At 39.9% G+C, this 24,605-nt stretch overlaps 1 protein-coding gene across 16 annotated transcripts in view; it reads left to right on the top strand.

Moving 5' to 3' along the window:
* The window catches only part of BACH1 (BTB domain and CNC homolog 1), a 47,274-nt gene extending 22,890 nt beyond the window's left edge, over positions 1-24,384 (top strand). For all 16 annotated transcript variants that reach the window (XM_043538307.1, XM_037905364.2, XM_037905344.2 and 13 more), the window contains 4 exons: positions 458-755; positions 2,780-4,165; positions 6,570-6,776; positions 21,550-24,384. In XM_043538307.1, the coding sequence (XP_043394242.1) occupies positions 516-755; positions 2,780-4,165; positions 6,570-6,776; positions 21,550-22,008 (2,292 nt within the window). In that variant the 5' untranslated portion in view covers positions 458-515 and the 3' untranslated portion in view covers positions 22,009-24,384. The remainder of the gene's footprint in view (positions 1-457; positions 756-2,779; positions 4,166-6,569; positions 6,777-21,549) is intronic.
* Positions 24,385-24,605: the final 221 nt, after the last annotated feature.

Below are 24,605 nucleotides of genomic sequence, written 5' to 3'. Positions count from 1 at the left end.
CTCTATAGCTTGTTCCTCTTTCAATTTGTATAGTGCTGCAGTCAGGAAAAGGTCTTTAAATACAGATACTTATTTCATGTCATAGAGTTTCGTGGTAAATTTGTCACTTTTAATCAACATGCATCTCCAAAAACAATTTTGTTAATTTTTCAAGTGTTTTCAAATGTATCTTTCCTCCATGAGTAGTAGGAGCAGGATTTATTTGTAAAAATCATGTAATTAAACATGAGCTTACTAAAGAATGTATTTAGAAACTTGCTTAAAAATGAGTATCTAAACTACGTTGTGTTTGCATTTTGTTTAGCTTAGAATCTATATACTTAAACAGTGACCTTATTTTTTTTAAGGGTGCAATATGTGTAACTTAAATTGTCCCCTCTTGTGAGTCATAGTATTCTCATCCCTGAATTCCTATCAGATACTTACGTACTCTGTAAATTTTCATGTTTCTTTTCAGGTTTGAAGAATAGAAGAATGCTTTCCACTGAGAATAGCACTAACACTGCTGATACACGATGCCTTTAAGCGAGAAGAATAGTGTGGTTTTTGCATATGAGTCTTCGGTACACAGTACCAATGTTCTACTCCGTCTCAATGATCAGAGAAAGCAAGATTTTCTTTGTGATGTTACTATTCTAGTGGAAGATCAACGATTTCGGGCTCATCGGTCTGTGCTTGCAGCTTGCAGCAGCTATCTTCTTTCAAGAATTGTGGGACAGTTGGATGCTGATCTTCTCATCACTTTACCAGAAGAGGTGAGTGGCACTAATTGGCATACTTCTGTACATCACCATACTTATGTTTCTACACTATTACATTAAATTACGCTATACAATAGGCTGGTGTTAACTTTAAGTAACTAATAATCTTAAGTGGTTTAAGAACTGGGAAACTAGTTGGTGAACAAACCGCTGCTTCAGAATTGTCATTTATCAGGCATTCAGTGTAAGGATGTGGGGGACACTCAAATGAGAATGAACATGAGCTATTTAACATCAAATTATGTCTTTAAAAAGCTGTAAATGAAATTAATATTGCTTGCTTGCAGGATTGTAGCTTCTGTTTGAAAAATATTTTGTGCAGCACAGATGTTACATTCTCATGTTCCCCAAGCTGGTGTGGGCTTCAAATGCTGCTGAAGATATTGTAGATCACTGTGCTTTGTGTGTGAGAAGGGAATACTTTGGATTATTGGAATACATGATATTATTCACCATTTCAGTTCGTATATGCAGTGTGCTTTGTTAGCACTCAACAAATCAGGTCACTAGTTAGATTTAATTATTTGCCACTAATGCATATATGTTTGGGATTTGAAGATAAGAAGGTTGACATCCTCTTTCCCCTTGTGGTTTTACAAGTGTTTGAAGCTAAGTTAGTGTGCTGATTATAAACAGTGCCACGTGCAAACTGTCTTGTACACTGTCTTCAGAGCATGCTCCAAAATAGTTAGAAACTTCACAAGATGTTTCAGGATTCCTCTAAAATCTGTATCACCATGTGTTTGGAACACTCTGCAGCATACCGTTATGATTGTTTTAAAATAGTCGTCCCAATCACATTGTAGAGTATAATAGAACCTGATTTTATTCGCTGTCAGGGCCACCACCTTTAAGTTGAGTAGTACTTTACTCTGCAAATAGTTCCTTTGATTTCAGTGAATCTGTTCATGGCATAAGTTAGTAGTAAACATGAAGCGTTCGTAGAAGGAAGCGGAATCTCCCCCTAAACCTTTATGGAAGTAAGAGTATGAGATTGGCGTTAAAACTGAAGAGAACAAATTTCTTGGACTCTTTTGGGGGGTATTCAGTGAGTATTGTATTGCTCTGTGAGATGATTCAGATCCCTAGCAGAAATAGGGCTTGTAGTAATAGGGTGTGGAGCTTTCAGAAATCGACCTGATTCCAGTGAGTCATTAAACTAAGAATAATTTGTCAGTTTGCTATCTTTTCAGACAGAAATCAAATTTCCTTTTAATGGGAGGAACTGGGGATGGAGGGTGTACCTTGTACTAAAGGAGTAAATAACCAGTTATGACCAAATTACTATTATTACTGATATCAGAATCCGTAACACATTAGACTGTGAATGAATAATGGTGGCTGCATTTAAAAAGGAGTGTGTTAGATGTCAGGAGTATAGTGACTTTGCCAGTAAATTATCCTGGAGTACCTTGCGTTTTGAAAGGAAACCTGAAAATATAATCCTGCTTTTGCATCTGTTTACTGCTCTTCAGTGAACAGTGATACTTTAATCTTTGAGGAATAGTAATATACTGGAATTTATCAGTTTCTTTAACACTGTGAAGTAGAACGCTGCTATAAAAGGGTCACAATAAAATCCTGTCATATCAAAGATGGATTTTTAAGGGAAGTTGGCTAGATATAAGTGTTGGTTAATTTCTTTTTAAGGAAAACTACCTTCTCTCCTCTCCTCATTTCTGCTCACCATTTCCCTACAGGACTGGATCTGTTTGTTCATTAATTCCTGTTTGACGTGACCGAGCAGGGAATGTTCCTGTGATAGGAGCCCCCATTTGCTGTCTTAAGCCCAGGTAGACCAGATGCCAAATCTTTGTCAGCAAACAGTTGTAGGACCAGGATAAGTAGCTCCCATGTCATTGGGCAGGGAAAATTTGAGTCCGTTTCATATTGACCTCTTATATAAGAGTGACAAGACTGTGGTTTGTGTCAAGTGTCAGCCTGACAAGAAATGGGCATACTAACATGTTTGTTCTTTCTTCTTTTTTTTAAAAAAAAAAAAAAACAAACCCAAACAGGTGACACTTAAAGGATTTGCTCCTTTGCTTCAGTTTGCATATACTGCCAAACTTATTTTAAATAAAGACAATGTGTCTGAAGTTTGCAAGTGTGCAAAATTTTTGGGAGTACATAACATTGAAGAATCTTGCTTCCAGTTTCTCAAATTCAAGTTTTTGGACTGTAAAGCAGACCAGCAGGAATGCCCTAGAAAGAAATGTTGTACCTCACGCTGTGAGAAAGCAAACGTTCATGTTGCCCTTGTGGATGATGGGGGCCTAGAAATAGATGACGAAGTGGAGGAATTGTTGGAAACTGAATACACTGCAACTCCTAATTCAAAGCTCAGCAAAGGTGAAGAAAATGCAAAAGTATCTCCTCATCTCCAAGATAATACCAATCAAACATGCGATCCTGCATATTTAGAAAAAGATAATATTTCTGGTTTGTTTTCCCTATGCCCAAAATATAGGAAGTTCCAGAAAGCTTTTGGGAGTGACAAAGTCCATACTGCAGAGATTGGTTCCAGTATTAAAGATGATCAGGTAACATCAGCTACATCCATTCATCAGAGTGAATCATTTAATGATGCCATACAAAAAGCTCAGGAGTGCACAGCTGTGCAGCTGGTCTCACAATGTGAAGAGACTCAGGTAGAAATGGAAGAGGGGGAGAAAGAAGAGGAATTGAAGAGAGAATCTGTGTCTCAGAGTATCTCATATCCTATGGAGAAAGCAGATGTTGCTTCTTTTCCCCAAAATTTTTCTGTTGCACCTCATGAACTTTATTCTGCACCTTTTCTAAATGCATATGAGCAATACAGCAACTTGAATTTCAGTAGTATGCAAAACACAGTTGTAGCTGAAAAAACTGTGACAGGTACTGTAGTTAGGAATGATAAACCAGTCAGTGAAAATCAAGATGATTCGCTTTTGAAGTCTGATTTGTGCACTCGAGAAGACATAAGCATTACATCAACTAGTGACCGAAGCAGTGTGGAAAGAGAGGTAGCTGAACACCTAGCAAAAGGTTTCTGGAGTGATATTTACAATACAGAGACTGCTTGTCAAATGCGTTTGTCACCTGCAACAGCAAAAGAATGCTCAGAACCAGTATATTCAGGAAAAAAGTCGGAGTGCCCATGGTTAGGTATCAGTCTCAGTGAGAGCCCTGAACCTTGTTCTCAAAGAACTTTTACAACTCTGAACTCTGTCAACTGCCCATTTATAAGTAATCTTGGTACTGAAGTATGCTCAAACAGCCCAGAGATAAATAGTGGAGATTATATCCAGGAACCACAACAAGAACAATGTCCATATACTTGTGTGATAAGTTTGGGAGAAGACTCTGAAACTGACACTGAGGGAGACAGTGAGTCATGTTCAGCAAGAGAACAGGAATGTGAGGTGAGGACATTCTGGCTATATTTTTGTTTCCATACATTTGTATGCTCTGTTCTGAAATCTAATTCTAGACCCTCTTAGTTCCAGACAGTTTTCTTGCTTGGTTTCAAAACTCTAGGGGGAAAGTACCATTTTATTTCTCCATCTAAAATAGTCAAAAAATCTGTTGGGAATACAGCTAGTAATTTTAAATAATTAGGTTGTTAAAGGAGGTTTATTGAAATTCATAATGTCTCTGAAGTGTGTAGAAATGTGCAAGATGAGAGGAGACATGTCGGTTATAGAGCTAATTGCATAATTTTCTAAGGAAAAATTTTCTATCAAATATACAGTTTAGTTAAAATTGAATATTTTGCATGAGCATGTTTGGTTTTGACAAAATTTTCAATGGGGAAAAAATTGACTTTTCCAGCTGTTTGATATTGAATTGTTTTGACTTAAATACATTTTAAAATATACTGTAAGTGTCAAAATGATTAAGTATTGCCAGAACAAAATGTTTCATATTAAAACTTTTTGGAATTTTCATTCCACTGGAAACTTTGAAATCTTGGATTTTTGTTGCAATCTGGCGGCAAATATTTTTTTAGAAGGGCGGTGGGGATTGTGGTTTTTGACAAGCTGTACTCTGTATAATTCCAGACTACTTTTATATTGCGCTTGTTTCTGCTGCTTTGGTTATATATTATCTGTCTTCAACTGCAGAAATTGCGTAAGGCTTGTTTTTGTGATGAAGTGAAGCACTCCTGTTTTTCCTTTTCTTTTCTTTTCTCCCCATCCCTCTCAATGCATTGTTTTTTTGTTCATATGGTAAACTTTTACCTTCAGCTGAATGTCGTAAGTAATCAATTTCCACAGACTATGTAGAAAAATGGAAATTTGTATGATTTTTAGAAATTCTAAAGTTACAATATGATGCTGTCATGTAGAACTCTAAAGAAGTGTTTTACCTTTCAGGATTTAAGAACCGATTCAGCCCTCCCAATATAAACAGTGCACAACTTGCATTGAAAGTAAGAGGGAAGCTACACTAGCTAACTCCAGTGCTGAATGTGTCTTATTCCTTAAATTCATGGAATGGTAAATGGCATTATTGTCTGGAGCAGCATTCCATCCGCTTCTTTAGTGTTAATGATGTCTCTGGTGGTAGTAGTAGAAACCCGTTGAAAGACTCCCTCTCTGCATTCGGTTCTTTAGGTGAAAGTAAGCTGATACTATGTTTGACATTTTTATTTTTTAAGTCTGCATATATTCTCTTTATAGCTTACTTTAAAATATAAATATTGCATTTGAAAAATGAAGATGGCTTTCAGCATGAACCAAGCATTGGTGACAGGCTTTATAATGTTGGTATGTGTGCATATTTGTGGCATCTGCTGTCCCCAAAGGTCAAGCATGCAAAGTGTGGGGGAGGCTCAATTCTATATATAATAATGGAAAGTGTTAAGCAACCTAAATACAGGAGCTGCAACCAGTTACCCTTACAATAGAAACAATTTTATACACATTTATAGATGTAAAATATATATGCAATAATATATATTGCTAATGGTTTAGGGTGAAATTCAGACTATGCTGGGGGATGCCTCTAGAAGGTCTTAACTCAGGATTTCTCAACCTGTGGTTTGGGACCCAAAATTGGGTTGCCAAAATGTTTCAAAGGGTTGCATGGTAGCTCCTATGGCTCCTGTCCCACAGGGCTGGCTGGGCACTCAGATTTGGCCTAGCCATGACGACAGGGAGTCTAAGTCGGCCAAATTTGAGTGAGTGGCACTGCAGCCTCATGAGCCAGGTCGCAACTCGACAACTCCAATTTGGTCCAGTCAGGTGGGTGTGGCCAAACCTGAGCAGCACTGCAACGCTGGAGGTTGCAACACCGAGAGCCAAGCCTAGCTAGCCCCACAGCATAGGAGATGCCACTGTGGGCCCATGGCGGGGCAGGACCCGGGCCCATGGTGGGGCCTTGACCCCCAGACTATTTACTGGGTTGTGACAGGACATAAACATTTACAAATGGGTACTGAGCCCAAAAAGGTTGAGAATCGTTGCACTAACTGATACCTAACATGTTGTGATCCACTGCACAGGAGTAAATTTTACTCTTAATTAATATTCTTTTTTGGAAAACCTGAAATTAAATGTGCAAAATCTTTGGATTACATCTACTGGATTCTATCAAGATATCTGTCTGAAATCCCGGGATTTTATCTATGTGACTGTGCAAATGTGATGACATTGCTTTTGCCTCTCTGGTTAATATTGGTGTTCTAGTTCTGCTCATGTTCTTCCATTGAAGTTGCTCTTTGTAAGTGTTTTATTAATTTCGAGAAACCCGTCCAGTTTAGCTAATTTTAATTTTGCTTGTATCAGTTTCCTCCTTGGTTCAAAACTATATTTTATGTTTTAGGTAAAACTGCCATTTAATTCACAAAGGATCATTTCACTTTCTAGAAATGACTTTCAGTCATTTCTGAAAATGCACAAATTGACTCCTGAACAGCTGGATTGTATCCATGATATCCGAAGACGAAGTAAAAATAGAATTGCTGCACAGCGCTGTCGTAAGAGAAAACTCGACTGCATACAGAATCTTGAATCTGAAATTGAAAAACTGGTATGTATAGAAAATTCCTTAATGAGATCTGACTCATTCCTCAAATTAGGTTTTGTTTTTTTGGGTCAGACAGCTTGGTCAAAAGTGGAGTAAGTGTGATTTTAGCTGCCTAATGTTAGGCACTCAACTTTGAAAATTTTGTTCATATACAGCACTTTCCTACAGTAATTTAATGTTGCTATAGTGATGCTATATAAAATAAAATATTAGGCACTCTATAGATCAAAACAGGGTATATTGTCTTTAAAATTACAGATCTAAATAGACACTATATAGCTGGGTAGCACCAAAACCGAAAGCCTTGTTGGTACCGTAACTTCTGTTTGGATTTGTAATCCATATTTTCTGTAATCTGTTTTAATGTTTCTTTGAGAGGGATAGAAACTGTTTATAGGCTTCCTTGAAGAAGCATGTTTATTTAAAAGATTTAAAAAAATCAAACTACAGAATGACTTTTTTTTCTTTTGTCCCATGACTCCACAGACAAGGACATATGTATTCCCATGTAGTTAGTTACTTCCTGAAACAGTGATTCACAGTCTGTGTAATGAAGTTGCTGAGAATTTTTGTATGGAATAATTTGTAAGTTGCGATACTCCTTACTGTAACTAGTCCCCCCCCCCCTCCCCGGGGGGTCTGCTCTCACACCATAAAGATCAGCTAACAGCACATGTCTAGGCTCCACTGTGTCAACTGACATCCCAACCTTGAGTAGCACACAGCTTGGACATATACTGTGAGTTGAGCTTTGTGGTGTGAGAGCCGACACTTAGCTTGGGCTGGAGAGATGCTTCTTGAGTTTTGTGTATCATAAACATGAGCTTCCCTTGTAGTAAGCAGTATTTAAGACTACTGGAGGAGCGAGAGAGGTAAGGTGGGTCTCAAAACAGTGAGCAGTTTCTTATCCGCAGTAGTAAGTTGCAGTGACAAGTTAGTGTTTGTTTCCTATGAATCCATTGTAGTGGTCTGATGGCCCCAGATTGTTAAGTACTGATGTAGGAGGCCACTATTAGATCAGTGCATGGCTGCTCTGCTCCCTTCCCAGGACAAATAAACATTCTACTCTTGTCAACTTGGAAAAAAGTGTGTAGGGTGATAGGCTTGTTCTTTTCCCTTCAGTTCTGACTTCAAATTTTAAAAGTAATAGATATTTTTCAGTTTCACTTGCCATATCTTGAAAAAGATAGACTGAAAGGAAAAGGCCATTGAAACTTTAATGTTCATATAAATATTTAAATTAAGCCCTAATGTAGACTAATTTGCAATAAACAGGCAGTGTTTCCCTGAAATATCCCCACCTTTTTAGCTGGTTGACCTTAGGCAGGTGACCTGTTACCCTATTAAATATAAGGGAGATAAGAGAGAATCCAGAGTGTGGACTTTGAATTGTTTGAGGGAGGAATGCTGGTAGCAGCCAAACCTGGAAAGAAGTTTTGAGGTGATTGTTGTAACCTAAATGATCTGTTAATCAAGCCAAATCTCAGAAAGATGCTGAACTTGGCCTACATGTTCTGTGTTTGTTAGAATAATTAGGAAAGGCAGCCACTCACAAAATACTTGAGATATGTCTGGCAAAGCAGGCACTGAATATTTGCCATAATGTCACTGCAAGTCAATATAGAGCTAATAGCGTACACAGCTAGTGTTTGCTTTTGTAAATGGACTTAATCTTACTCAAGGACGTATCTATTACACAGTGTTTTTGTAAAATAGCATTGTATTTACTTGAAATACCTTAAGCAGAAGAAACAATTAAATGTAAACTAAACTATATACAAAACTGATTGGATGCTTTTACTAACTTTCTTACCTAGATATAATAAAATCTGAACTGAGAGTAGATGTTTGGTCTCTTTTCAGTTGCCCACATATTTTCCTCTTAAAGGGTAATATTGATTTAATGCAGTAGTTGCATTTAAGCATAGGAGACCTAAAGCTCTCGCAGCAAGAAAATCAATGTGGGTACAACTTATCTTCATTTCCTCATATTTCAGTTTTGTTTCTTTGAATAGTGTCCATATGGGTGCTCCCCTTCAGGTGCTGGTGAATCCTACCTGGCCTTGATCAGAGATTTCTGGTAGCAGTATTCATTCGGACTGCACATGCACCAACATGTTGTCATGCCTTTCACCAAGGGTATATAGGGCTGTACAGGCAAACCACCCTCAGTTTCTTCTTAATTACCTCTGCCTGAGATGGAGTGTCAGCATGCCTGCTTCACTATTGATAAGCTTATTATTATTTTTCTCATCCTTCACCTAATTCCTTGGTAGCTGAAGATGTAAATGAACATGACAGATGGCAGCATGCTAAACTGACCACTTATAACAAAGATAAAAAACTCCTTGATCTTTTTGCGTGTAAGGCTTGCTCATCTGTGACCCTACAGTTCAGGATCACAAATTATCAAGCCATTATTGCAAAATACGATCATATCAGTCATTCAACATTCACGTCATTCATTGAACATCTTCCAGCAGAATATTGTGATCACTTCCAGGCCAGCATAGCCAAGGGTCAGCTTATGCGCAGTTCACTCCATCTATGCTGTCATGATGCATCTACCATCTTGGCTTCAACTCTCTGGATTTCCTAGGGAGGTCCAGAATACTGTTGAGGATCTCTCCTTTGATGGACTGAAGCTCTTCTCTGAGACAACTGACGACTTGCCATACATGTTGAAAGATTCGGAGATCTGTACATCTGCAAACAAATGAAGATTTAGCAAATACAGTGATCCCACCCTGCCCAACTTTAGGAGTTCCCCAGATGTGCCAAGCCTCCTGGGAAGAGGCCTAGGCTTCATAAGAGACCACCCACTACATCTGCTTTGGCCACTCAACTATCTTCATCACTGAAATGGCAATTTAATGGACTAGTCTACACTCTGGAACAGTGCTGTTTTTTGATCCTTCAGTTATGCCGGTTTACCTGCTTTCCTTCCTTTGGTAACAGTCTCTCTTGATTTTAACCAGCATAGGACGGGATTACATCAAACAAACCGGAGTTGGAGATTATAACATCCGATTACTCCATCTAGAGTACATCTATCACTCAACCCACCCCCTTTCCCTATCCCTTCTCAGGGACCCCTTGCACAAATACTTGCTGAGACAAGAAATCATCTCCCTCCTTTGGTTAGGAGTCATAGAACCAGTTCTATCTCAGCACAGGTGAAGGGTATTTTATGGTCCTAAAAATAATGAGGGATGCAGGAGTGGAGACTGCTAAACATCTTTGTCAAGGCATAAAAGTTCAGGATGGTGATTCTGGCAGCTCTGATTCTATCAGAGGATTGGTTTTCAGCCCTCAACCTCCAGGACACCTATTTCCCTATTGCAGTTCATCCATCTCACAAGAGATACCTTTGATTTATAATGGGTCAAGATCCTTTCCAGCATCAGATTCTTCCTTTCGGTCTTTCCTTGGCTTCGAGGGTATTCTCCAAGGTGTTGGAAGTTATCACTGCCTACCTTCCTCGGCTGGAGACAATAGCTTTTCCATATCTTGTTGATTGACTGATCAAAGGCTGATCTTACAATGAAGTTTTCAGCTGTAAAGACAGCACTGTCCCTGTTTCTCAGGTTAGCTCAGCATCCAGCTCAACATCAAAGTCCACTTTGGCACCAGTACAAAAAGGTTAGCGTTCATAAGAGCTTCCTTAAATGCTGTAACAATCAGACAGGAACAGGTTCACGACTCTCTCAAATCTAGTGGAAGAGATTCAAATAAGCCCAGAGACATCCACAAGCAATTGTATTCAGTTACTGGGACACGTGGCAGCTTGTGCTTTGTGACACAGCCTGTCAGATTATATCTCCACTACTTCCAGGGGTGGGCCAGAACAATTTATACTCCAGACAGATCAGTCTAGACAGACTGGTGTTGGTCCCTCAAAAAGATGGGACTCCCTCAGTTGGTGGAAGGATCCCCACAACATCTGTGTAGGTGTTTCGTTGGTTCAGCATCCTCCAATCATTACCATAACAGATGAGTCTTCTCGGATGGGAAGCACACTTAGAGATGCACTGCATTCAGAGCAGGTAGTCAACACAAGAAGCTCATTTACACATCAACCTCCTGGAGCTGAAGGCGGTCAGGAATGGTTGCTTATACTTTCTGCCATTAATTAAGAGCACATCCATCAAAATCATGACAGGCATTGTAGCCTGCATTTTGTACGTCAACCAGCAAAGAGAGGGAGCAGAGATTTTGTTCTGGATCGTGGTCTATATCCACTACCACTATGAGCTAGCAAAAGTGCCTCCACTAATAATCAAGACGCACTCAGCTAGAGTGCAAGCATCATCAGCGGCCTTCCTGACTCGGGTGCCAATCCAAGAGATCTGTAGAGCTGCTTCCTGGTCATCCGTCCACACGTTAATGTCCCATTATGCACTTACCCAACAGACCGGGGACAATGTTGGCTTTGGCAGAGCAGTGCTGCACGCTGCAAGACCATGAACTCTGAGCCCACCTCTATTGACACTACTTGTGAGTCACCTAGAATGGAATCGATATGAGCAAGCACTCAAAGAAAAAATGATTACCTACCTTTTTGTAACTGTTATTCTTTGAGATGTGTTGCCTCATGTCCATTCCATAACAGCCCTCTTGCCTGCCCCTCTGTCGGAGTTGCTGGCAAGAAGGAATTGAGAGGGCGTAGGGCTGGCGAAGCCTGATATACTGACTCATGAGCGCGGCACTCATGGGGGCGCTCAACGGATACCGCTAAAGCAAAAATCTTTGATCGTGTGTGGGCACGTGCACACCTAGAATGGAATGGAATGGACATGAGCAACACATCTCAAAGAACAAGAGTTGCGAAAAGGTAGGTAACCATTATTTATTGCATTTGCCAGAAAAGTAGGGGAAATAGGGATGTTACCAGGGGACACCCTCCCTTTGTTACAGTATTCTTCAAAGACAAAGTATCGTTACAACCACATGCGAAATGTTTACCTCCAAGCTATTGTCTGAATTTCATCTCAACCAAGTTATCCATCTCCTGTCTTTTTTTTCCCCCCCAAAGCCACTTACAAAAGGCAGGGTCCTGACTAGTCTTACCTTGGATGTCAGGAGGGCGTTAGCCTTCTGTGACAGGTTGGATCACAGAAACCCCCAACCGATGTGCCAAGACTACTTCTGCCCCTGCCATCCCTGCCAGCTTGGGACTCCAGAACTCTTCCTGGCTGTGCCAGACACGCTTGCCGGCCACAAACACAGACTCAGGTCTGAACAACGTCCCACAAATTGCAAGCTTAACTGAGAGCAGCTTACAGAAGTGTGCCTGTCTTTAACACTCAGATTCCCAACTCCCAATGGGATCCAAACCCCAAATAAATCCGTTTTACCTTATATAAAGCTGATACAAGGTAAACTCATAAGTTGCTCGCCCTCTACAATGCTGATAGAGATGCACAGCTGTTTGCTCCCCCCCCCAGTATTAATACATACCCTGGGTTGGTTAATAAGTAAAAAGTGATTTTATTAGAGAAAGAAAGTTGGATTTAAGTGATTCCAAGTAGTAACAGACAGAACAAAGTGAATTATCAAGCAAAATAAAATAAAACATGCAAGTCTGAGTCTAGTACAGTAATAAAACTGAATCCAGATAAAATCCTCACCCAGAAAATCCTCACCCAGTAAACTTCCTTTTACAGACTAGTCTCCTTCTAGTCTGGGTCCAGCAATCACTCACACCCCCTGTAGTTACTGTCCTTTGTTCCAGTTTCTTTCAGGTATCCTTGTGGGTGGAGAGGCTCTCTTTAGCCAGCTGAAGACAAAATGGAGGGGTCTCCCAGGGGTTTAAATAGACTTTTTCTTGTGGGTGGAGACCCCCTCCTCTCTCCTATGCAAAGTCCATCTACAAAATGGAGTTTTGGAGTCACTTGGGCAGTCACATGTCCATGCATGACTGAGTTCCTTACCAGCCAAGCCACATTCCTGGGAAAGCCCAGATGTGGATTGGCGTCTCCAAGTTCATTGTTGGCTTAAGGGCTTCTTGATAGGGCACTGAGAATAGTCTTTTCTCATGAAGCTGACCAACTGCTTCACTAAAACCTTAGAATCAAACAAGTATGCAGCCAATATTCATAACTTCGAGTACAAAAATGATACATGCATACAAATAGGATTAATAGATTCAGTAGATCATAACTTTTACCGAGATATGTTACATGGCATATGTAGTAGCATAAAACACATTCTAGTTATGTCATATATACGTTCATAAGTATGTTTCCATAAAAATACCTTCTATTGTCACACCTTCTATTTGGACAGAACCAAATCATTCAGAAAGTCTTCTAGATTGTTTGTCTCTACTTCTGAAAGGTCTGTAGGGTCTGCAATGTCCAGAGGCTTTCAAGGTGGATTTCTAGTTGTATTTATCAACCTTCCAGTTTATACAACCTCTTCTTATGGTGTTGGCCCATTCCAAAAGGCCTCTCTCTACCTCTGTCATTACTCAAATGTGTTCCTGTTCTGGAGATTTGCAAAGCTGCACCTTCATCTGCAGTACATACCTTTTCCAAACTTTGTGATAGTTCATTCTTCTAAATCAGATTCATCCCTTGGAAATACAGTCTTGTCTTTACTCATGGATTTGGCTCTGAAGTGCCCTTCTCCAGTTGTGAGCACTGCTCGATAGTCACCTGAATTTGAGTACGCATAGGGACACTACTCAAAGGAATAGTTACTCAGCTTGTGCAGTAACTGCAATTGTTCAAGATGAGTCCCTATGGGTGCTCCTCTACCCACGTCCTTCCCCTTTGTTTAAGAGTTTCTTCGGTGGGACTTTGTGATGGAGAAGGAAGTTAGGGTAGTGCACCCTCAAATGTAGGGTACATGCTCGGGCCAAACAGGTACTGCTACCAGAAATCTTTGTTCGAGGTCGCCCAGGGCACCTGCACACCTGAAGTGCAGCTCCTATAAGGGGACACATCTGGAACTCTATTACTGTACAAGATGAGTAAACTCTCCTTATGACCCCCTTTTTTTATCTTTAAACATACTGAAAAAACAAACTCCATCATGACAAATATTGACACCCCTATAGGTCACCAGAAGGGTTGGAACCTTTAAATCCACTGCACAGACCTCTCCTATTTGAATTAAGGAAGTAATTGATCGCAGTATTAGGTTATCATCCTCTGTGTGTAGACCAGCAGTAGAGGAGATTGAGACACATGCACTTTGTCAAAGGGTTTCATAGATATTTGCTAACAGCAGAGTAATGATGAGTCTTGGAAATCTTGAGTTCCATTCCAGATGCTGAAGGGGAGTACTCTGTAGTGGTCACACTCTTCTGCATCATCCCCTCCAACATAACACTTTCCCAGTCCTGTATCTTCTCCACCCCTTATCACAATTTGTTCCTTCGCCACAGTCCAGCTCTTGTCTGTGTTCAAGTCAGGCATATTCCTTTTCTGTGCTGCCTGGGTGGCACAAGTAGAAGGTTCATTAAGAGCAAAGGCCAATCTCCCTGCTTTCAGTTTCAGTGCCTGTTCTGTAGCTTCTGGGAGCTGTAGTTTCAGGGAAAGTCCTGCTGAGACCTTGTAACTCTGGGCTGGAGTCTGGCACTGTATTATGCAACGGGAGTTAAGTCCTGACTAGATTTCTTTATTACTGACAAGAAGGTCCATTGTCTCCAGCTCTGCTTCAGGGTCAGATGTAACCCATTGTCACTGGCAAATTCTCCTTTCTTGGACTGGAATTAGGAGTTCCTCTGGGTTCCCCCTGCCTCCACTGGTTCAGGAGATCTATCTGCAGGTCAGTCAGTATGGAGTCAGCAAGTTGTTAAAACTGCCAAGGCCTGGTCAGGGCTATTATCTTCAAAACCCCTATGTCTGTTTGCCCCACTTTCCAATTTGCTGAATCTTTTGTCTTCAGGTGGGGTTAAAACAATCCATCTGAGCCTCAATATTCTCAGATTGACATCTTAACTACTTGATTGCCAAAATGCTTGATGAGAACAAATTCTTCAGAAGTCTGGTGGCTGCTACTGAAAAATAGGAACTTTTTGACTAAATTAATCTCTTGCTTTGAACATTATCTATTTACACTTTGACCTCTACCAGGCTATATGGGTTGTGATTTCAGCTTCCATCCTCCTACTTGGGACAACAGTCCTGACTCGTTTTATAATCAAGTTTTGTGAAAGTTGCTCCATGTTCCACTGGGGGCATTGCATGAAGTACTGGCCCAACCATCAAGGCAAAGCAAAGGAAATTAAATTTCTTCTAAGCGATGTGTTTGGCTATGCTGTGGGTACTGTGGGGCAGATATATTTGTTTAGCTGCCCTTGGGATTTTCCCCTCTGTGTATGTGTTTTTTTGCTTTGGGGTCAGTCTTGTGTTGCAGAGCTCCTGGAACCTCTGGTCTGCTGTCTTTCAAGGTGGTATCTGTACCATGTGTGACAGATGTGAGACCTTGGAAGCATGGATACTTCACAAACCTGTTATACTGTGATGGCCCAACATGGCCAAGGGATTAGGCATAAACTTTTGAATCTATAAATGTGGTGTGTGTCTTTTGTGAATTGTAGCTTTATGGAGAGGGTTACTGTGCTATCCCCCAGGAACTAAAATCAATTGGGGGGGGGGGGTTAACAGCAGATCCCAGGACAGGTAAACCACTCCAGAGAAGTATAAATACCTGGGGTGGAATTACATATATGGATTCAGACTGGGTTCAAGAGGTTCAGGAGATGAAGAAAGGACTTTTTGTAGTTACAGTCTTTCTAACCCGGCTGAGTGGCCCTGGTTTTGATCCAGAAGCTGACACGAGATTGTAACCTAGAGGACAAAACCACTTTGGAAGGTTTTGAAGGATTGGAACCTGCCAGGGTCTCCATGTGGAAGATGGGTGACACCTGCTAAGCTTAGTATGTATGTAGATTGCTTATTTTATTATATGTTATCTCTGCAATGAACCGTGAAAGCTGGCTCATCACAGGCTTTGACAGTGTCTCCCATTAAGAGAGCGAGCTGTAGGTGCTGAAAAAAGGACAGACCTGCTGGGATAGTCGTCGTGAATTTCAGGAAGAATGCAAACCTAAATCCCTTGTCTGGAGGAAGAGGGATGTGGATCCTCACTTATGGAGAGGGGATGGCTGCGGGGTGAGACCTAAAGCGGGTAGAGGTGCAGTTAACCTCAGATGTGCAATATTATACCACTGTGAAACAGGGCATTCCTCATACCCATAGCTACAGCTCACAGAGTTTGGAGATGGCCAATGCTCTATAATATTGTGGACTGTGTGGGAAATGTGACATGGTTGGTGTCCTCATCCCCATTTCCATTTTGCGCGGGCTAGCCTGTGTGTTTTCCCCAACACTTGCCAGTGTAGCATTCAGCTAATACAATGATAGCATCCATTGTATGCCTTCATGCTGTCTCTTTCACAGAATTTGCAAAACTCTTCTTGAAAACTCTGTATGTAGTTTGAAGTAAAAATTTTGTTCCTTGCTGAAGTATGATCTGGGAGAAGGGAAGTGAAATTGCAGTTATTTCATGTCCTGCAATCCTAACCTAAAGTATGTTTTGGTAGTCTTGCCATCCTTACTCATGTAGAACTCCTCAGCCACCTTCCAAGGGGGGCTTATACCGTTAGCTAATCTCCAACCAGTGGGCATATGCAGAGGCCATGCGAATAAGAGGATGCTTTCCAGTAACTGTACTTGAGGAATGGTGCCTTTGTATATTCATGCTCCCAACCCACTTTCCTCATTTTGGTCTTGGGCTAAGATTTCCAAAATTAGGGAAGGAACTGAGATGTGGTTGGGGCCACCACCTCTTGTACGCTTGGAATTCTGCAGGAAAGGAAAGGGTGAGTATCCCCAGCAGACATTTATCTCCAGAAGATTCTGCTGCTCAATACCAGGAGATGCCAGTTCCCCAAGTTTGAATATGGGGATGTGACACTCTGAGCAGTAATTACTGGCAGGTAACCTCAAAATTAATTGGTATTTTTATGTTGGTAATTAAAACTAGTGCTGTTAATTTGGAAGAGCTCCTTCTAACTCAGTTAAAATATTGGTTATATCCAATAATTAGTATTCACTGTAGATAGAAAAATACCTTAACTGGAAATATTTTTGGGAGATATAGGATTTAGTACTAAGCAACAGTCCACATCAGTTTACCAATACAATATGCAACTAAGTGCCTTAGCATACACAAGATGTGTGTATATTGATTGACTTCAGAAAGGAAGCAGCAGCTCCTGCCAGCTTTGCTTCCTTCTGTTGACTAGTGGAAGTGGGGCAGCAAAGCCCTGTTACTGATTAGCTGAGGTGGGAAGGACTGGCAGCGCCTGCCTGATAAAGAGTTCATCAGTTTTTTTCAGGGAGATAGTAGTGAAGGTTGCTGTTTGAAGCTCTGTTGCAAAAGGAAAGCTTGGAGGAAAGGAGAGAATATGGAAGTAAAACTTTAAAAATATTTAAATTGTTTATGAGTGAAGGAGTCAATGTAGCATAGTGAGCTGGTGGATAAACAGGGTATGTAGTCTAGGGTTTTTTTTTTTTTTTTTTGGAGAGAAATTCATTTGTTTAAAGCTGCATCAACCGATTATATCGCACCACTAAGTCTTACGCTTGTTTAATCTACATAGCCCCCTGCCTCTAGCCTAGTCCATCTCTACCATCTGGAGAATTCCAGGTTAATCACAACTTGATTTTACTGCCACCTGCTTCATTTAACTTGCTTTTTCCTTCTTCTCCAGTCTTTCTTCTTATCCTCCTCTGTGTCCTCCCCTCATCCTAATTGTCCCGTCAGTCATTCCTTGCCATCTCCATGTCTGTTTCTTGAGCCTCTCCTACCCTGATAGCCTCCACTTCCACCATCCATCTTAAAAGCCCGTAAAACAGTCACAATTTAGTACAAAATGAACAAAAAACCCACAAGCATTGTTAAATTGTCTGAGCCCTCCATACCATATGAATATGTACGTAACTTGAATAACTGCATTTTCTTTGAGTGCTTGCACATGTTCATTCCACTTTGTGTGTGAACACAAGTGCACTGAAACCAGAGATATTTTTCCCACACTGGAACTTGTTGGGGTTGTGCATGTGCCCACTACGCTCTGCTGGGCGAAGGTATCAAGGGTCACAGAGCCCTCAACACCAGTGCTCCCCCTAATTCCTTTTCACTGCCTGTTGTCAGCGTTCAGAGCATGTTTGAGCTAGTTATGCTCTTTCCCACTTCCTCTTTAGAGAAAGTTTTTCTAAATGTTGTAGTAGTAATACATAGGTAGTTTTAGCATAGTTCTAATTAACGGTACATTTAAAAAAAATTGTTGCATTTCCTTCTAGCTTTAAGCTCAGTACTGGGGCATGCTTAAATTCCCAGGATTTCACTGCTATTCTTGCTGTAACAAATCTATGCCAATCAGCGATCCTCACTCTCACTGTTTAAAGTGTTTGGGAGAAGGGTACGTGAGGCATAAGTGCCCTATCTGTTGGTGGTTTAAGACAAGGATTGAGAAGTTCAGCTGTGACATTTCTTGGTGGAAGCAGCTTTGCATGCACGCACATCCAGAATCCTGCTGCTCAGTCATGGAGGTTGACTCTACTGATCTAAGAGCGTACCACTACGCTCGGTGGCATCTCCTCATTGCCATTGTCCATCTCCAGTACTGCACATGCAGCAGAAATAGAGTACTTCGATCTCTTTTAGCCAGAAGAAGCCCTCTTCATCTTCAAGGGCTAGATGATCAACAGAATCACAGAAGAAGACAACCAGTACTAAGGTTAGAGCTAAGCCAGCTCCAGCTAGGTGCTCCCTAATATTCCATTTGTAGTTTAGCAATGTAGAGCCATTGACTCCAGCATACAATGTGTTACTATCAAGACTGCTTCCATTTCCAGACTTTCTATGACATCGACTTCACCTACGATGCATCTTATGCCCTTGGTACTGATGACTCCTGAAGCATACATGGCAACCAGGACCACTTTTCCCTGTCTGTGCTAGACTCACCATTGATGCAGGATGAAGTTCAGATACCAGTTATTCCTGCTACACAAGCTCTGGTACTGGGATCTCTTCAACATTTACTTATTCAGCACCATTAGAGACAGAGCACTTGGTGCCATAGTGACCAGAAGCTCTTAACAGAGCAGATGTACAATACCTTCAGCAGGACCGCTGTCCAGTGTTGCATCACATTGGCCCTCAGATTATGCTTACTCTTCAAAGTTAAGGGTGGATTCTTACCTTTGGGGATCCCATCACAGAAGGCCATATGCTTCTTCTCATTTATCCTTGGTCTCAGCACCCTCATTTGTGTAATAGCAGGTCCTAGGAGGGGATACTTTGTGGCTTGGCCCAAGTACCATATCATGTACAGCAGTGGCCCTTTTGGAATCTTTTGGGGTTCCTCCAGACTCTATGCCGTATGTCTGTTACCATGAAGGCAATGTTCTCTACCCAGTACTGATCCAAATACCCACCAAGCAGGTGATCTATTTCTCCAGTGCCTGCTCCTTTTGGTACAGCACTTCAGCAGATGGCAGAACAGGTGGACTCTACAGTGCCCCCATTAAACAGTTCCTCATCATTTCCCAATGATGCCACTGTCTCTGAATCATCTTTTCCAGTTCCTGACATTCATAAGATGTACTAGAAACTTAAGAAAAACGTAGCCGTCTCTGTTGGGGATACAGGGTCTGCTCAAGTGACTTTACCTGTTAATGAGGTTGTGTTGGAACCTACCAAAATCCTTTTGGCAATCCAACCCCTCCCTCCCTTGTCTGACACTCATTGTTGAAAGGACCGAAGAGGTTCCAAGTTTGTTCCCAGAGATAAGAGTACTTTTATTTGTACCCAGCCACAGGATCTTTGGTAACAATGGCCATGAATAAAAAGGTGAGACAAGGATGATCTAAATCTACTCCCAAAGACAGATTCAAAGAAACTGGATTAGTTTGGGGGAGAGGTTTTATTCATTATCGAGATTACAATTTAGAATTTCAGATCAAGCTCTATGACATCCTCAAACTGTTATGTAATCCAATTTAGACCTAAAGTCGCTAGATAATGCTAAAGAGGACTACAGAGCTCTTGTTAGTGAGGGTAGTAAGAAGTTCATCAATGCACTTTGATCAGTCCTCTTTTGAAGAGGTTTGCTGCATAACTATGCAGAGTGTGCATGTGCTGTCCCAAAATTATCACTGTGGGAGAAAGATCTGCTTTGCCGTGCTAGTGTGCACACGTGACCTGTGCAACACATCTCAAAGAATACCAGAAACTGAACAAGTTTGTAATCATTTTATCTTCTACAATAACCCTTGTCTTCCCTTCAGTTTCCCAGTTTTTGTAAATTCACTCTTGCATTATGTATGTAATTAGTTTGTAAGCTTTTCAGAGCAGGAACATTCTTCTTTGTGTCTGTCTGACAACCTATTATGCTTATGGATGATCAGTGAATAAATACAATAACCCAAATGTTCAACCGGCATCCTCACTTAATATACTGTTTCAGCGGTGTATTTTCTGTACTTAAGTATAGCAACAGAAATAGTACCAGTCTCCTCCTGTCCATTATTACTTCATCCTCTGTTTAAGTTCTCCACAGTTGTTACACCATTCCAGACAGTATTTTGAAACTGTATAGACTGACAGTTTGTCAGAGAGGATATTTTGGTTAGGATTACAGAGTGCTCTGCTTTATCCACCTACGCTCACTACATATTTTCCCCAGTTCCATTTGCATAACAGTCACAAAGGCTATAGAAGTCACCAGCCCTGAAAAGGGAAGTGGCAACAAAGAAGACATACATTCCCCAATTCAGAAACATTTACTTACACAAAGTGGAAGGAGAGGTACAATACCACAGAGGTACACAATATGGTGTGAAATCTGGTTTTAAACTTATCTCTTGGAATACTGGCCTCAGTGAGAATATAGTGTCTGGTATTAAATGTTTAATTTGTTAATGTAACTACTTTGGTAGATCACTCCATTTAGCAATTTTATTGATCCTGTAGTAATTGCCTAAAACATGGTATCTTAATTACAGGACCATATTGATGACTAATTTTGGTATGCATATGCAATATGTTGAATAAGAATTAGCTTTTTTCACTTGTAGGTTCTGTTTTTCAAGTAAAACCTTAATTTTTCTGCTGTCAAGTTTTGAGATCTTTAAATACTTGTATAAGAATAAATTAAAATTAGTGCTACCTCACAAATAGCATTTGAGGAATCACTAAGGTGATGGCATAAATTGTACAAGGGTGGAATTCTTCATTTGGAAGGCTTTTTTCATAGTTCAGTCTCCACATGACCACTATTCAGAACTTCTGTAGAGGAATTTGATTATAGATAGAATTGTGCAAAATAGTTCCGATGAAATATGACCTCAGAACTTCATTGTTTGGACTGATCTAAAAGATTAAATTTTAAAAGCCTGAAAAATGTTTTTCAGAAAATGTGAAATTTTTTGAGAATGGACGTCTTTCACACATTGTCCTGGCATCATTTTTGAAACTTTAGCATTTTGTTCAGGTGAAAATAGTTTTTATTTAAATGTAAAAAGGTGGAGTTTTGCACAGTTCAAATCAAAATCAGCTCTTTGCAAAAAAGCTACACTTGAGTCTGTTGCTTTTTATCGTCACTTTAACATGTTATCTTTTTTTCCAAGAAAAACAAAATACACATCTATTGGATTCAATATTTGTTTCAGCTTTGGTGAAGAGTAAAACTATACTTGTGATTTCAGAGCACTAAAATGTACAGAGTCAATAACCATGTGTCTTTTTGCAGCAAAATGAAAAGGCGAGCTTGCTAAAGGAGCGAGATCACATTTTGTCAACGTTGGGAGAGACAAAGCAGAATCTGACTGGACTTTGCCAGCAAGTATGTAAGGAAGCAGCATTGAGTCGTGAGCAAATACAGATACTTGCAAAGTATTCCACCTTGGATTGTCCACTTTCACTTTTAATTTCTGAGAGAGAACGAACAGCTCTTGATGGCAAGCCTGTGATCCCATTGTGTATAGAATTACCAAGTGGGCTTTCAGGTGCTGTGTCGGCCAGTGAACAGAGTTCTTGCTATCCATGTGTAAGAGGCACATCTGATACTGCTTATAATCAAGTGCAGGAACTCTGTCCAATTTCTATGAAAACATCGGAGAAAACTTTACTTGTGGAACAATGTGGACAGGGTGGTGGTATCACAGATTTCTGTCAGCAGATGACTGACAAATGCACTACAGATGAATAAATCTGTTTTGTGATTGCCAACCTCAGTCTTATGGGATTTAAAGTAAGGGTTTTAGCATTATTATAAAATGCCTTAAGTGAAGGGAAAGGCAAAACTTTATATTTTGCAAGTGCATTAACTAGTATCTGTCCATCTACATTACTCAGCAGACCTTTGGCTTTGTTTTATGTAATTTCGGGGCATAATATTTTACATCACTGTAAGAAATGCGTCCATCTCTAAAAGCTTGTACGAGCGCTCAGCCCTTTAGTGCAAACAAATGGGATTACTTATAGTTGGATTAGGATACCAGCATCATGATGACTAGTGGAGTACTAGAACTACTTTCCTGATTTTGTGGCATCTGGACCCCAGATACTTTCAAAAATCTATTCTTGTTGTACAATGACTTGCTAGCAGATGATCTTATGCTTCCCTGTAAAATGTCTCATATGAGGGTCAGAAAACAAAGTATTTTGAAAGACTAGGATGGCTTATAAATGTTACAGTCATTGGGACCAGTGAGGATGTGTTTGAAAATAACTTTTAATCAGGTTACCTTTATGGGTAAACATAACTTTCAGTGCATTTTCAATGGCTTGTACTTTAATTCTAACCTTTTACAAGTATAAAAAGAAAATGAGCCAGTTGGGTTTTGTTCATTACTTATTTTGTAAAGAATAAACCCAATCTTTAAAATAAGACAAATGGGGGGGGGGGGGGGAATAATCCCTGCTGTAGGGTTTTTTTGTTTTGCCTTGTGTTAGAGGCAAATTGTGTACAAATATTCCCTCATTGCTTAGCTGCTGTTCTGATACCAGACATTTTAAGTACCGAACCTCACAATTGAAAAAAAATTCACTTTGCTGGTTTACATAACAAAACATAGAAGAATCTTGTACAAGCCAATGGAATTCATTTTCTACCTCAGTGTACATTAACTTTTTTATCTTGGTGTGCATGTATGGAAGATCATCTTTTGCTCCAATTGCGACTGTAAATATTGGCTTTGCAGGTTTATCTTATTTTATGGTGAGACAGAATTTTTGCCTCCAGGATACTAAAACATAACCCTTTCTGATAAGGTGCTTGGTTTAAGCTCTCTCTATATAGATAATTTAGCATTAATAAGATTTATATTATAAAAGTGTATTATGAACCATTGGCCAAATATAAAAGAGTTGACAAATCTCAACAGTACTTCTAATAACCAGATGTAATACAAGTAAATACACTACCTCATATCCAGGTGATTTCAAGTTCATTCAGCTCTATAGTGATAGATTTGTTTTTTCAAGACTAATTTTTTAGTGTTGCATAGCATTGTGATATGCAAGTTTAAAATAACTGAACTTTAGAAAAAAGTACTACTCCAATACAACTTGATGTTGTGGGTATCTTTTCCCTTCAGATTATTGAGAGGAGACTTTTTAAATGACTAGCATTTATATTTTGTGACTTTATAATGTATTTACTTATGAAGATCACGCTATCTCTTCTCCAGCAACCCACTAGCCCTCTTATCCTAATGCCCCATGATTAGTCAGTTTTGCCACCACATTTTTCTACTTACATTAACAACTTAGGGCCCTTTCTAAAGTACATTCTAAAGTAGGTCATATTCTAAAATGGCATAATACAATGAATTGAGACTAAATCATGGGTTTGCAACTTCATAGTCACATTTTTATCAATAGGAATGATCTATTTTTTTAAAGCCCTTTGGTTGGGCTATCTGGGGCTGGCCAGGGTCTTGCGCATATCTAGTGGGCCAAAACGCCAACTGTTGGGACTGGGGGTCAGCAGTGACCACCACTTAAGTCCTAAGGCTAGAATAGCCACCACAGAGGTGTTGTGCTACATTGCTGCCACCTGTTCATAGGTTGGTGTCTGAATTCTATCCCACAAACCCCCAGGATTCCCAGTGCAAAACCAACAGCTCTGGTTTTGTGTGTAGTATGATGAAATTCATCCTGTGTGCTTAAACTTCAACATTTTCTAATACCAGCCTGGTTTGAAAAGTTTGAGGTAGTTCATTGCCTAACCAGCTGCATCTAAATACATTTTTGATTATTTAATACAATAGACCTACAGGTTGCATGTGGACTTCTATAGGCTACATCATCAACTTGCTAAAGTTAAGAATGAATGGCAATTTTATGATATAGGATTCTCAGGTAAATATTGTTTCAGTTGAAATACTCAATTTTGAACTTGTAAAAATACTTTAAGGCATGTTTAAAAATACCTTTTAAATTTGTTGGGCAAGATATTGTAAAGCCTTATCAGTAAAATGGCATACAGAATGTAAAAATGAAATAATTACAACTGATTTTGTATCTTTCATAATCCAGTATTTTCTAAAAATACAATAAAAGCTAATGTCCTTTCTAAAAAGGCTTCCTTTTTATGTACATCTCTTGCAGTGCGAAGCTAATGTTTACTGTTACATTGCTCATTTATTTAGTACTACTAAAATTGATCTCTGGAAACAGTAGCATCATTATTTATACAGTTTACAAACTCCTGAATAATACAATAGCAAATATTACAGAATTGGAATAAAGTTCCCAAAAGTTTGATATTCATTGTGTCCTGTGTTTTGAGGGTTTCCTGTG

This window comes from Chelonia mydas, chromosome 1 (assembly GCF_015237465.2).
Source record: "Chelonia mydas isolate rCheMyd1 chromosome 1, rCheMyd1.pri.v2, whole genome shotgun sequence".
NCBI lineage: Eukaryota > Metazoa > Chordata > Testudines > Cheloniidae > Chelonia > Chelonia mydas.
The sequence above is the reverse complement of the archived record's forward strand: the minus strand, read 5'-3'. Positions and strand labels throughout refer to the sequence as shown.